General features: G+C 39.8%; 1 protein-coding gene across 3 annotated transcripts; it reads left to right on the top strand.

The window, feature by feature from the left end:
• Positions 1 to 726: 726 nt before the first annotated feature.
• Positions 727 to 14,026, top strand: ppp1r2 (protein phosphatase 1, regulatory (inhibitor) subunit 2). 3 transcript variants are annotated; one of them, XM_008331357.3, is made up of 7 exons: positions 727 to 1,390; positions 6,807 to 6,914; positions 7,232 to 7,312; positions 9,152 to 9,249; positions 9,579 to 9,752; positions 10,061 to 10,405; positions 11,292 to 14,026. In XM_008331357.3, exons 1-7 carry the CDS (start codon positions 1,260 to 1,262, stop codon positions 11,309 to 11,311), a joined length of 957 nt encoding a protein of 318 aa, XP_008329579.1. In that variant the 5' UTR covers positions 727 to 1,259; the 3' UTR covers positions 11,312 to 14,026. The 3 variants fall into 3 exon arrangements, with proteins under 3 accessions (XP_008329579.1, XP_024909464.1, XP_008329582.1); XM_025053696.1 differs by having other exon boundaries at positions 738 to 1,390; positions 10,061 to 10,102; XM_008331360.3 differs by lacking the exon at positions 10,061 to 10,405 and having other exon boundaries at positions 753 to 1,390.
• Positions 14,027 to 14,944: the final 918 nt, after the last annotated feature.

The raw sequence follows: 14,944 nt of genomic DNA, 5'->3' as shown, positions 1-14,944 counted from the left end.
TCAACCACACTGACGTGTTCACTGAATGGATGGACATCTGGTTGCTTACGGTGATCAACCACACTGACGTGTTCACTGACTGGATGGACATCTGGTTGCTTACATAAACAAATAAATCACTCTCAAGTCATAACCAAATCATCTAAATATAAAATAGGAAAGTGAAATTGGGACATTTATACCATCACTGCTAATTGATTGTTGTATTTTACTTTTACATTTTTCTCTTTGATACAGTACCTTCACAGAGAAACCTTGGTCCAAGCAGCTACGCATAGCCAGGACCCTGGCGAGGAAACATGTTCACTGTATGACATGAGACGCTCCCTCCTCTGGGAATGGACAGATCAGCTTTATATAATACTGAGAGCATGAAGTCTCTCTCATGCTTAATATTACTTTAAAAAGGAGAATCTTTGAGCTTTGCTTTCTACAAGGTTGACAACAAAAATGTATATAGACGATAACAGTTATGTTTATAATGAATGAAAGGTGTTTGTTTTGGACAAAAGTTCAATCTGGAACTGGCAATAGTTAGGAAAAAAACTTTATATTTTCAGTTTTATGAATACTGTATGTTACAATATACCAGTTATTAAACAATATTGTGTCTGTCTGTCTGTCTTTAAACATAAAAGCTAAGATGAATCTTCTAAAATCCCATTAAAGGAAAACTGTGCAGCTCCTCCCTACCCTATCTTGGTGCTATGGATCCAGTTGTTTTGCACTAGACAATGAGTTAAGTGTTCTGATACAACATTGTGGTTTTATATAAATCAGATTACAGATTTCAACTAAAACGTTTGATTGGAGTACAGTTTCTACTGTCTCTAAGTGCCTTGATCACTTGTAAAACAAAAAAAGGCAAAGATAAAGAGTGGTTAGTGCCACCTACGTACATACAAACGTACGTCTGTCATATACTTGTAATACTTACTCCAGTGCAGAAGGGGGCAGTAGCGCATGTATCGACAGCCTCAAACTGCCGTGAAACACAAAGATTAAGAAGCACGCACAGCCGTTGTACTGTCAGTCAGAGTGTCAGTCAGTCAGAGAAGAACCGGTGGGCAGACATGCAGATCTGCCAGACTCCTTTTTAAGGTTCGCCTGTGCTTCTGGACCGAGTGATGACGGTGAGTGTGTTCAAATCTGAGCCGGACGAGTCAGACGAATCACAGAAACCAAAAATCCAGTGACGCGGTAAGAGTGAAGCAGAGGTCCAGACACGCAGAGCCGGGTGTGACAGTCAGCGTGTGGGAATGGCAGCTCCCCGGCCGATTAAAGGCATCCTGAAAAACAAAAACACCGGCACTAACGTCAAGTCGCAGCCCGAGGAGGCGCCCCGAGAGAAACCCGAACAAGCCCCTGGACTGTCGGAGGAGGAACAGCAGTGAGTTTGAACGCTTTTTACTGTCTTGCGGAGATCATAGTCCACTAACGTTTCAGCTAGCTAAAACTTGTTAGCCTCTATTACATTACGGCTAACTTAAAGTCGTTTCTGTTGTTGTTAAATTTAACCAACAGTGTGTTTCGCTTTATTTACATACACTTGTCCCCAGTCTGTCTTGCGTTAACGTTGAAACACTAATCATGTGCATTCGTGAGCAAATGTTTCTTTTTAAGCATTTTCTGTTTCTTGCGTGTTCGTTATTAAACGTGGTAAACGAGTTGGTGACTTTCAAGCAAAGTTTGAATCAGTTATATAGGGATCGTCTCTCATTTTATCAGGGTCGAATCTGGACTGCGCAGGATAAGGGGATGGAGTAAAAATCGTATTTTCTGTGGCTCAATATATTTTTCTATAAATCTATGACTATAGGAATGTTTAATTTACATATTTAAAATGAGAGCTGGTAGGTGTTTTGCAGGAAGGACAACAGGATGCCGTCTGCAATCATTTTTTTATCACTATCTTTTATTAGTATAGGAGATTTTCAAATTACATGACATCAGTTGTTCCATCAAGTGTAGTAGAATATATTACTTAAATGTTGCTTTTCTCTTTTGAAACAAGGTGAACATAATACAGATAATACAAGTGCATATTAATCATGTACTGCTTACAACTTGCACTACAGTAGTAGTGTTTACATAGAGCCACATACTGTATATGGTACAGATCTAAGCTGTTCTCTTTACAAGAAATAACCTTGAGGGAAAACCACTGACACGAGAAACAGCATGCGGGCAGAGCATTGTAGACACGCCAGCACTAGCAGCACACTAATAAATGTAACAATAACTGAGACCACTTTTATTTTCAAGGACTGAGTCGATAGCAACGCATTGTCATGATTTGAGTTCTTAGATGCTGGCAAACTTTCATATATATTGTAATGTAAAAACCATGTTTCAAACACAAAATTTTTTGACTTTTTTAATGACAAAGGTGAAAAATGTGGTGGGCAGGAGGAAATGTGCTAGAGGGCATTTCTATTTTAATACTTCATGACACAAGTAGATTCTATATTTGTGGATTGTATTCGTCTCATATTCTTTTTCACCCCATGCTTAAATGTTACCTTATTATGAACTAAACCCCCTTTTTGAAAAGGTATTTTGAGTCAATGGCATTGGAAGAGATGGGTGCACTACATCTATCTCTGGCAACACTTGTGTTTAATGTGACACAGGCAGCTGTGTTAGACACTTAGACACTTCAGCTTCATTATGAATAAAATGAGGCAAAACCCAAAGAAAACAAGCCTTGAAATGCCCTAGAAATGTACAGCTTGCTAATAATTGACTGTTGCTTTTAGTTACCACCACCAGTCTACTTCTGGTCAAAGACATTTGTTCCTGAACTCATCTTACATGGCCTTTAGTCTCCAGTAAATGTTAGGTCCAGTGACTTTGCACATTGCTTGGCACGTCTTCCAGCCTGGTACTGGCCAGGGCAACGCGTTGGCTCCATCACTTTCTTGGAGCGCAGTAAGGCTCCAGGGTGTTCTATGACACTCTCCGAAGAGGCCAGAAGCATTGCAGGTCAAACAAACTGCATTGTGCCAGCAGTGCCACAGTTAAGAGATGCAGCTACACTCACACATTGATCGATATGAATGCAGATTTTACTGAACCCCAGAATCAGCTGTTTAGTTGTTTATAACACCACATCCACAAGGGACTGTGTGTATGTGATGCTTAGCTTTATACAAAATGTGAGGAGCTTCAATTATTAGTTTATGGTGTTTGTTGTCCAGCTTTCCCACAGCCACAGACGATTCCCAAAAACATGTAGCATAGCTGAAGCCGATGTACTGCAACAAGGACTTTAGTGCCGTTAAAAGGCACAGGCAGTCTCTAGCCATAGCTCATCTTTACAGCGCATGTACTTGTAGTCATTGACAGCTACATTGTGGCCGTGAGATGCTGCCAGCGCTGCTCTGCTTCAGCCAACTCTGTCTCCTTTTCTGGGTGGAGATCCCTGAGCGCTGGACTCCTTCCTGTATTGACACATTTCTAGAAACTATACTCATTGGGTAAAGGGTAAATGTGTGTGGCTGTGTGCAGAGCTGTGATTCTGATCTCATTGTTGTTTTTTCAAAGTGCACTCAAGTATGAGTATTCCTGCCAAATTACATTCACCAGAGAATTCCCATCTTTCCCACATTCACAACATCAAACTATGGTGGCATACTAAAATAGGTGTGCACATACATCAAGGCTTTCATGACTTTACCAGGATTGAATTATGTATGATTCACAGTCAGGGTGATGCAATAACACCTCCCACAGCAAAATGCTGCTAAATCATTGGTGCCACATGGGGGACTCTGCCTGCTGTGATGTTGGGTAGAATACTTTAATAACTTGAGTTTGCAGCTTCATCACGGTAATGTAAACAAAGGTGTGGGGTATGGAAGTAGCTTCAGATTGTCTGATGGGGTCAGCAGGATAAAAAACAATTATTTGATGGTTTTTGAAGCTAGCAGTTAGCCCTCTAATATGCTGTTAACCAGTTCCCTAAATTTAAGCTTATTTGTATATGGAGGAAATTGCTTTACCTGGACTCTCCATCAGGTGTTGCCACACAATTAGTCAAAACAGTGAATTGGCACAGCTTTTACATCACCTTCACATTGTGAAAAGCACTGTGAAAGAGACCTCAGATCTCAGTCAGGTCAATGTAGATTCAGGGCTACCTTTTTAAATACAGGCCATTGTTTGGTTCTGCAACTGTGTTTATTTTTGCAACCTGACAATAATGCCTTTGTTTTGCAGACTTCGTTTTGTTCTGCTTTCTTCCATTAGCTGTGATTTTTGGCAGGACTACTGGTTAATCTACTGCGATTCAGAAATCATTCCAAGAAATATTGAGGTTACAAAGCTTTCCTGCAAGTACAATGTAGTTCAGGACTGTTCATAATACACATTTTCTTTCTTACCAACCCATTCAACAGTAGTCTCAGGATGCCCTCACTAAATATTTGCCACAAAGTTTTCATTTGCCCTGCCATCTGTCCTTGTTTAAACATTTCATCTTCTCAACATAAATGTATACTCACAAAATGAAATCACAAGCTGCAGCACCCAGTGCTTTGCACGTTGAAGTATCTCTCCAGATGACAGAAGGCAAACACAATCTGTGGCTATAAATGGTTGAGGACCAGGACAAGAATTTGCAATAATGTGCATTACTGACACTCGTGGTTAGATTTCGGGGGTTTTGTTTTGTTTTGACAAATCACAATTATAACACACTTCCTGTACCATGCATATAAACTCAATATCTCCAGGGGTGCTGTCGGCCATTGTTGGACTTTTGTCAACACTCGAATCTCCCACCATTATTTTGCTAATAGTGGTGTATGAGTCTCACACCCATTCATGTATAATTGAACAATGCCTCCATGAAACTCAATCGTTCTTTCACTGTCCTCAAAGCCTCATCCTGCTTGTTTGGCGATGAGCTCAATGCCAGAAAAGGAGTCCTTTCCTCTCCAGAGTATGAAAAGGAAATGTCACCCTTGTGGTAAAGTGTAGTCATCACAAGGCTCAAACAATCAACGAGGCAAATGTTGTTGGTACGTTTTCCTTTACAATAAGTAGATCATGGAACCGATCCTCTGCCTTTCTTTTATGGAGTTTGAATGTTCTCCTTGTGTGTTCTGGAATTTCCCCAGGTGCTCCGGTTTCCTCCCATAGTCCAAGAAACTCATTAGGGGATCATGTTGACCCGGCAGTTGAAATGGACCATAGGTGTGAATGTGAGTGTGAATGTGAAAATGAATAATGGGGGAAAAAAGATTAACCTTCCAACATCTATACTTTATATCACGACCTATGGATTTGTTCTGGTCAGTGAGAGGACTAACAAATTGACAAGTCATGATAGAGGTTCCTGACCCAGTCGGTCACATTGGTCCAACATCATTGATGTGATTGAACTCGCTTTGAAGAAAGTACAGTATACATTTAAATACATACTAAATACAATGTTAACCATGTTTTTAAATGTTGCTCTGCTGCCATAATAAACACAGTTTTAAAAATAATCTTGTACTTTTGGTCACTGAAATTAAATTTTATGACTTGTACAAGGACTGCATATATTTACTGCATATAATCGGCAGATTCTTGATAGTTTCGCTTGTGAGTTTCATTTTGTTGCGAGGTCATTTTGTTACTCTTGGTTTTGCCTTCGTATCACATGATAATTAGCGATAATTACCTCAGATGTATCACGTTCAGTTTGTGCCGTCACTGTAAAACAAAAGCCCACTGCTCCTCTGGTGCAGGGTACAGCTCTGTACCTTTCACCCTTCCCTGTCCCACTATGCTACCTGATAGCGCAGCTAATCTCTCACTGATGATTCACTCTGGTTAATGACTTCTCCCTAAGTGTTATGTTGATCACCCTCCATCTTCATCATCATGTGATGGCTACAGCTCTACAGTTAAGTGTGTACTGGTTTTTGCTGCAGTCTGCTGCCTGACACAAGTGCCGCTGTCACTTTATCACAGTACATGTGATGACGTGTCTGTGCACAAGTGGGTGAATTCAGGGGACGAGAGCTATTGTTGTGGTGGAGGTGCAGCACGGTTGGCTGCTCCTGGATTGTGTTACTGCATACACACCCGAGTGAGGCACTACATACGGATTATCGCCCAGGATCGCAGCGAACACTACTTCTCGCCGAGGAGTTTGAGATAGAGATCCAATCACCGGATGAGACTGTGAATGTCTGGGTCCATCCAGCGGGGAAGTGAAACTTGATTGCAAGTTCTCAGTTAAGATGCATGTAGTGAAGCATCTCATCACCAGGTGTAAACTGATTCACGTTGCCCGGTTCTGTGCACATGTTGATACATCACATCTGACACATGTAGGTGTCAGGTAGAAATATTGCCTAAAACAACATTTCTCGATCAGAAAGACAAATAACAGCATGTCTGTGACTAATCCAAGTGATGGAATTATTGATATGTTAAATGTACTATGAAAAACAGATATCATCTCAGAACTGCTGGATTTTAGTCGTTATTGTACATCCCAACGGCTACAATGGAGCTCATAGAATGTCTCAAGTTCCTTTCATAACTTCGGTGAAACTGATGTCCTCAACAATAGCCTACAGTTCCTTGCAGTCAATTTCCGTTTTTTTTTAATCTGCGACTTCCCAAAATAATACAGTCTATGAGATGAAAGTGGGACAAGTTCAGTCCTAGATTTAATCTGGTTGCTTTCTCTCCCAGAGGAAGTCTTGGTGGGTGGGTAGCTGCTGCACAGAGAGAGCAACATCACGTGTCAGGCCATTTGACCCTCCCTACAATGTTTAACCTTTTTTTTCTCTGTCATTTGACAGAAAGAAATCACAGAAATGGGATGAGATGAACATCCTGGCCACGTACCATCCTGCCGACAAAGACTACGGCCTGATGAAGATTGACGAACCAAGCACTCCTTACAACAGGTCAGAGCCTTTTGACTGTAATGAAATTTCTATTAACATTCTTTGTACTTTGTACATACCGGTATAATTAGTGTCCCTCTAATACCTAAACTGTCAACACCATCAAATTTATGGTGATTGGTTGGTGTGTGTGGATTTGATGTGAAGGTCCAGACAAGGTTGCATGTTGTGCAGGGAAGGTCACACTTTTTTTCCCCGTCTCTCTCCTAACTGCCCTCTCTTAACTTTTTTTCCTTGACTATTCCCTTCCTTCCTAATCCTCCGTTTCTTGCTTAATTTGTCATTTAACCCTTCTGTGGTGAATTTCTCCCCTACAGGATGGTGGGGGACGAAGATGATGAGGGGCTGAGTGACTCGGACAGTCACACTGGCCTTCCGGCCGATGACCTGGCGTCAAAGTAAGTAGCAAATAAAATATGTAAATGAAGTGCTGAGGCAGAGAGGAAGCTTCAGTGGCAGGAGTTCACCAGGCCCTGTCCTCCCACACTAGTTCACAAATACAGCCTACTGTCATCCATGCTGTCAGATGTTATGCACCTGAACACACACACACACACACACACCAATGACCTTGTGCTCAAAGTGTTTCATAAAAGTTACTGATAAGCTACATTTGCTGTGCAGCCCCTCAACACAGTCAAAGTCAGTCGCACTGTGCTACATTTGTCAAAAGTTTAAACCACTTTATATATTTGTGACTTTACATTTGTCATAGCAAGACCAGAAAACTGGAACAGACGGATCTACATTTGTAATCACTAGAGAAGAAGTGAAAGCATTTGCTGGATTTCTTTGTGATAAACAACAGTCCCTGTACAATCAACTAGTGGTCAGAAGTTTAAATTCAACACAAAAATTAACTAACGCACAAATATTTGCATGTGGATGCTACATGTAGAGGCAAAGTTCAACTGAAATTGTATGCCACCATGTAAAAACATAATGTAAATATTGATGGCTAATAGTTTGTCCGACAAAAGTCCTTTTGTTTACGTAGTGCTGAAGTTTGTTCGTCTTTGTCGTTGTCTGTGACACACATTTAGAAAGTTGCATATTCATGAGGAACAGCTGAATTTTGTGTCCTGAAGCAAATGTCAGTGTGGTTCCTCGGCCTATCACCGTCAGTTGGCTGCACTTGAATGAGCCATATTAGTCCAGAAGAGTGCAGAAATGCACTGTAATATTTAGCAGAGCTGTTTCTCTTTTATTGGACAAAAAATTGCCTCAACAGCTTAACACTGGAATTGGAAAAAGTAAGGATAGAAAAGATCTTTTTTTTTACCAGCAGTGGTTGAAATAATTTACCAGTAGTTGGGGGAAAATATTCTACTGTAGGGCAGGAGGCAAAAAGGATGAGCATTTTTGTAGCTGCTGTAGCGTAACATCAGGAGAAGTACATCTGTCATTCAGAGCTGTCAGCTGGATTGTATGGATGATGAAGAATTGCTACGGGCCATGCACCTTATATAAGTGCATTAATGCAGGAATATGGATGAGTCAAGAGTCAATATCACTGAAAGGATATTGATCATTGATGCCCGTGTTACGTCTCTGTTGGCACCTTTGTTAACAATTACACACCGTAAGTCTTCTTTGTTCTAAACCGACTGTTTTTACTTTCCTCTCTGTCTCGCACCTGGTTCACTGACTCACTCCTCTTTTCTCCGTCCTCAAATTTCTTTTAAAATGTTAATAACTTAATTTCTACAGACATAGACTCCTGTCTGGGTAAATTGAGGCCACGTTGGCGAGATAACAAGTGCAGTAAATGAAAAACCTCCCAGAGGCAGAGTGACATATATTCACAACCATCCAGTCAGCCATGAACTCTAATTCAATCTGTCCTTTACTGTTTGACTTTTTTTTTTTTTTTTACGAGTATGAGAGCTGTGGGCAGTAAATTGTTATATTCGTGTCATGCTCGAGTACACACACACACACATGCGCACATACACACTGTCTCACTCTCTCCTCCTCTTCACCTAAATTCTCCCTCCATCTGTGTTTCCACACAAGTCTCTATCTTTAGCTTTTTCACAGTCTCCAGATTCTGAAGTGAGCAGGGTGTTGTGTTGAACTCCTCTTTCTACTGTATTTGCTCATTATTTACTGGTTAGTTTCAGAAGTACTAAAAATGATAATTAATAATTAAAATCCAAATCTTCTATCTGGGTCATTAACTGAAACAATTTTCCTGTTTTTCTTTTCTTTTTTTTTCTTCTTTTTTTGAAAAAAAGGCTGGTGGCTGCAGAGGGCTCAGAGCCTCGCTTCATGAATAAAGAGGAGGAGAGCAGTGAGGAAGAGGAGGAGGAGGAGCTGACTCCTGAAGAACAAGGTGCACAAACCTTTATGGTCATGGACAAAAGAACTGTGCCTACAAATAAAATATTGTACACATGTCGTTATCAGGATCGCCATTCCTTCAGCGCTCTTACCTGTAAATGGAGAAAAATTGATGTAGATATCCATATGACAGGAGTAGGAGTGACGCACTACATTAAAGTGATAAATAACTAAATATTATAAATAAGTAATAATAGAATTGTGAAATGGCTATAGTTAAATCCATATATTCACCTCTACTCTAGTGCTCTGTTCTTTTACTTGCTGGTTTCCATTCTCACACATGAACCATTTCCATTTCATTTGTTTTACCACCTGCAGCCAAAAAGAAGCAATTCCAGATGATGAGGAAGATGCACTACAACGAGGGCCTGAACATCAAGCTGGCCCGCCAGCTCATTGCTAGTGAACTAGAAGAGGATGAGGATGCTGATGAAGAGATGAGGGAGGACACAGAGGAGACGGAGGAGATCAGTGTTGACCCACCACCAGAAGGTAGAGACACAGGAAGTGTTTTTTTTCCTCCTGTGTGTTTGGATAAATCATTTTCCAGTCCCTGACATTCTGCTGTGGTGCTGTTGTTGTAGATCAACCATACAGGTTTATTTTTAGTCACTGTAGCAATAGGTGAGTTCACTGATGCAGTCTGTCACCACACCAGCTTCAACTAAATCTTTTTTCTGCATATTGTTTCATCAATGGTTTTTTATCATAATTCAGTTTGAGAAATCCTTTTTAATATAGTTTTTAAATTAGTCATATTAGTCTTTATGAATTAGATGAGCCTATGTTTTGTTTTCTAGAGCTACCAGGGAGGTCCAAAACAGTCGGAGGGAGATTCAGAGGTGAGACAAAAAGGGCCAGAGGAGACACAGGAAGGGCCAGAGTGGAGACAGGAAGGTCTAGAGGAGAATTAGGGAAGTCCAAAGTGGAATCATTGAAGTTGAGAGCAAATCCAGGGAAGCCCCGGGCAGACATAGCAAAGACCAGAGCAGACTCGGTTAGGTCCAGACCTAATGCAGGCAGGTCCAGAGCCGACACAGGGAGGTCCAAAGCAGACATGGATGCCTTCAGAATTAATCCTGAGGGGTTCCAGGGGGACATAGACATGTCCAGGTCAGATGCAGACATGTCTGCAGCAGCACCAGGTAAACAGGACCGTGATTGTCACTTGACTCAAGCAACTTGTGCATTTAATGATGTTTACTTGGAATGTACTCTGACCTTTTTTTTATTACATGAAGAAGTCTTTTTTTTTTTTTTTTTTTATTACATGAAGAAGTTTCATTGAAAAACTTCACATATATATTAATAATAGATTAGATTGCACCAGGACGGGACTGACTAGTGGCCTTGTTGATTTTCCACACCTTCCTCACCCCTGCCTTTTAGGAAAATGTATACAGTTCACCTGCAAGTGTGTTGTTATACTGTCCTTGATGGCCAGTATTGATTTGCTTCTGAGCTTCCGACCATGGGATTCTACCAGCCAATCAAATTTGGATGTCCCTCCAGAACAACTCTTCAGTTTTCAGTTACCATTTGACTCTGTCCTTGGATTTGGCGAATCAGGAATCCACAGGCTCCTCTCACTGTCCTCTGTTGAAGTCGTAAAAATAGAAGTGATCTGTATAAAGAACGAAGTCCAGCTTTTCAGAAAAGTTTGTGCAATTCCTTAAATTGCAATAACTTTAGTCTTAACTTTGAAAATTGTTAAAGTTTTGAAAGAAATTGTTCCTTTGTGTGGAGTCTGGTAGGGATGTACAGTACAGTTGTTTCTTTATTTAGAAGTAGAGACATCTTTATTTTCACTATTTATTATCATCTATCATCATCTGTAAATTCATTTCAGTAAATCAGGAGAAATATTTGCATAAAGAACATGACCTTCTTCTCTTAAGGTTGCATTAGACACCACTATGCTAACACACAGTAATGAACATGTTGTACTTGGGTATACTTCAGGTAGTCATTGCTCATGCATCATGTTTATCTCAAGTCTGTCTTACGCCGTCTCCTGTCTTTTCTTTCCAGCTGATTCTCTGGACTCATAGGTGAGGTCAACTCTCCTGTGTGTCCGATCCAGACAGACAATGCCACTGCGCTGTGTTTCAACTCAGCTGTAGAGTAGACACACCGCTTTGAAACTCACAAATACACACCCCGATAGCCAATAACCCTCCGGTCACCTTTACTGTCTCTACTATTCCATAGAACTGTGCAATAAAACCCCCTTGAAACACACTGTTTATTTTACCTCCCAGGATCAGAACAAATGAGTGAAGACTGTTGAATCCTCCTCCCTTTTCTCCTGTTGCCAAGAGTTTCAGTTCCCCCACCTCTTTTAGACTGACGTGACGTGTGTGTGTTTCTGACCCTAAAAGGACGATCAGCCTCTAAAACTACACTGTTCACAGAACTCCCATCTGGCCCCCCCACAGTCTCCCTCTGCAGAGCCAGTATGACAGGCCTGTAAAAACAGCAGGGAATCCCTGCAGTCTCTAAATGGATGTCTCCTGTACCTGCTGCACTTCAGAAGGCTTTTAATGTAACTTTTTCATGACCTGTGACCCACACGTACGTATGCGTTTCCTTCTAGCTTCAGTCTCTATTAGTTGAATATCAAGTCTCTCTTTTTGGTTTCATCCCCATTCACAGACCGATGAATGATAACATTTTGTTCTTGTTTTACTGTGCCATCAATTATGAATTAGTTCTTATAGTAGTGATTATGTATTATGGGTAGAAAATAATCACAATATTAAGTTTTTAACGAGTTTCTTTCCATATTTCCAACTCACAACCACAGTGTAGTTTATGTGAACTCCAGTTAACTGTAACATGCTAGTGCTTGGTTTCTGCTCATTCAATGGCGAGACTGTTCCATGTGTGTAGCATAACAACCATTAAACTTTTTTTTGATTTAAACTGTCCTATATACTGTACTATGGCCTACATATACAATTTCTCAGTATTTAACAACATATCTTGCAGTAATGGTTCCTGAACAAGAAGTTGTGCCCTCTATAGGTGGGTTGACACTAATTCTGTGTTATTTTGAATTATACCAGTATTTAGGAATACTGGGGTTAAATGATGTAAGGTTGTGTTTACCAAAATTTTTTTTTATTCAATTCCAATTACATCCTGGTTCCAATGGTTGATTGTTCAGGTGCAACGATTAAGTACTACGGCACCCGCAAACATCACATGCTAATTCTTCCAAAATTTGGGAAAAGAAACCAGTCTGCACCAGCAGAGTTAGATGTGTAGTATCCAACAGTTGTATCCATGTGTTTCTTTCATATGGGTATTGTGACCATGAAATAACAACAACCCATATTTATGTGTTTTGGCCCCCTCTTTCTGACTATGTCTGTCACCTATGTGTGACATTTTTAAATCGAGGAAAGTAACCGAAGTTACCTGAATCCTGTAAATCCAGACCACAGGTAGTTTCTAAATTTCATTGAATATTGTGTATGGTACACCAGCAGTCTAAAATCAGGCAATTGGTTTTTTAACAAAGCAGTTATGGCTCAGTATTTTCTTTTTCCCTCCTTGAATTTTCTCCGTGAAAGACGCTTACAGGAAATGTTCATAATAAATTTCCTGTTAAAGATTAAAGCGCTTATGACTTGTTTTCAGTTCACAGGGCAGAGTTCTGATGTTTCACATCTGAGGTGCAATGCGATGCTACTGCAAACATGGGGAAACTGGCTTTTTGTGTAGATGTGACCAAATAGCAGCTCTAACTTGGATCATTTCTCATCACCAATTTGTGTGCACATTATAATTATTAGACACGCGATAATTAAGTTTTTATTTTATCACCTATTTAACGTTTATTTATGACTGACCTAACTCATGAGCTTTTTGTGTAATGAAGGCTGGGCAGGTTGAGAAAGAATTAAACCGATGCTACTGACAGGATTGAGCTGAGCAGATCATGTTTGAAATAATATTTTGTAATGTTTGGGGTTTGTTAAAGCAATAGGAGTCTTAAATGTAAAAAGAAATTGAGAATAAAGGAGAAAAGAACTGTGAATTCTTATTGTGCAGACAAAAGATTTCACTCGAATGTGTTGCAGGGTGAATAGAATTGTCTATGGCTGAAATGTATGACGGAGACTTTTGCCTCTGTTGAATATATTTAATTTTTGTTCTAATCTTTAATGACCTTTGATTGGAATTGAGTTTATACCATAGATAACAAACAAGACAAAATGTCCTGTTTTTTGTTGTTTTGTTTCGTTCATTTTTGAATGAAGTGGCTTTTCTTGTGTGTGGACAAAACCTTCATATTGGTTACACAGAAATGTAGACATGTTTGGAATTAGTATTTGACTCCACTGTTGATATTTCCAATAAGTCACTGAGTTTGTAAAAAGATAATGACAACAGCAGCAGAGAGACCTGAGATGATTTGTTAATATTCACATGTAAGACAAAAGGACAGCGTCGTCCGGAACATGACTGATGTGATCGCCTCGCTTCAGGTGATTCTTACTTGTCTAATGTGCCTCTTTAGTAATTATGAACGTGTGTGTGTAAAGTGAGCAGATAATTGTCTTTACTGTCCTTTTTTTTCTTTGTCTGTGGTTTGTTTTTTAAGAGTGACTTGACTGTCCAACAGCCCCATCATTGCACTGAATTTCTCTCAAAAACATGAGGATATTAAATCATGTCCTTTTTTTGTATTTACCATTCGCATGTTGTTAATCACCCGACTGTGTGAATTCCGTTTGTCTAATAAACAGATGTTGTTAGATGTTGGTTGTCAGGTTTTGTTGTGTGTTGCACCCATAAGCAACAGGCTAAAAGTAAGCAAATTGACAAAGAAATGTTGACTCAGAGGGTGGATATTAAAAATATATTGGAAGTGAGTCTTTGAATAAACTTGAAAGACTGATTTGATTAAATTATGTACTCAAAAACGTTTATTTAATCACATTATTAGTATGTCTTTGTGATGAAGGTTCATATTATACATGTGGTGGCGTAGACTTCTGGAGACAATACCCAGTGACACTGGTATTGTCGTGTTGTTGTAGTGATATATTTTTTTAATGTACTTTTGTGTGCTAGTGTCTTGCTCCTACCATTAGGTGGAGCTGGAACACAACCTCTGACATTCCCTGTTGGGTTTCTTAGCTACCCTGAAGGGGATATTACAGGAGAGCATGATCGCACAAGGATTATCCTGCGTGTTTGCATTGCGTGAGGATTTTACGTTTGAACCGTGAACGCATCATTACGCATTCATTCAACAACTACATAATTCCAGTAAACTGGGAATAACTATACAACATTTAGGGAAAACATTTATTTGCATCACATGTATCGTATGTAAGTGGATTTTGATTTTCTGGTTAGGATCCATAATTTATTAAAAATAATTCCGTCTACAAACATCGTAGTAGAGGAAATAAAAAAAAAAGTAGGGCGTCTGTTCTACGTCGACACTAATTCCTGTGGATCAGGAAGCGCCTGTCAACTGCAGAGATCGTGAATTAAGAGACAGATGTTTCACTCCGACTAAATTAGAGCGCTCGGTAACTGACGATAAATATCACCAAAACCTTCATCACAAAAACATGTCCACTTTTATAATATAAATATAATATAATAAAAATTGTTTATCTTTACGTTTGTGCAATTGGAGTTTCTTGAGATTCTTCATCAAG

This window comes from Cynoglossus semilaevis, chromosome 2, assembly GCF_000523025.1.
Source record: "Cynoglossus semilaevis isolate Cse_v1.0 chromosome 2, Cse_v1.0, whole genome shotgun sequence".
NCBI classification, from domain to species: domain Eukaryota; kingdom Metazoa; phylum Chordata; class Actinopteri; order Pleuronectiformes; family Cynoglossidae; genus Cynoglossus; species Cynoglossus semilaevis.
The sequence above is the reverse complement of the archived record's forward strand: the minus strand, read 5'-3'. Positions and strand labels throughout refer to the sequence as shown.

Coding starts and splice junctions, on each gene's coding strand:
- ppp1r2 (XM_008331357.3), top strand. CDS start 1,260: ATGGCAGCTCCCCGGCCGATTAAAGGCATCCTGAAAAACAAAAACACC. Junction 7,313..9,151: donor GCCGATGACCTGGCGTCAAA/GTAAGTAGCAAA, acceptor TTTGAAAAAAAG/GCTGGTGGCTGCAGAGGGCT. Junction 9,753..10,060: donor TGTTGACCCACCACCAGAAG/GTAGAGACACAG, acceptor TTTGTTTTCTAG/AGCTACCAGGGAGGTCCAAA.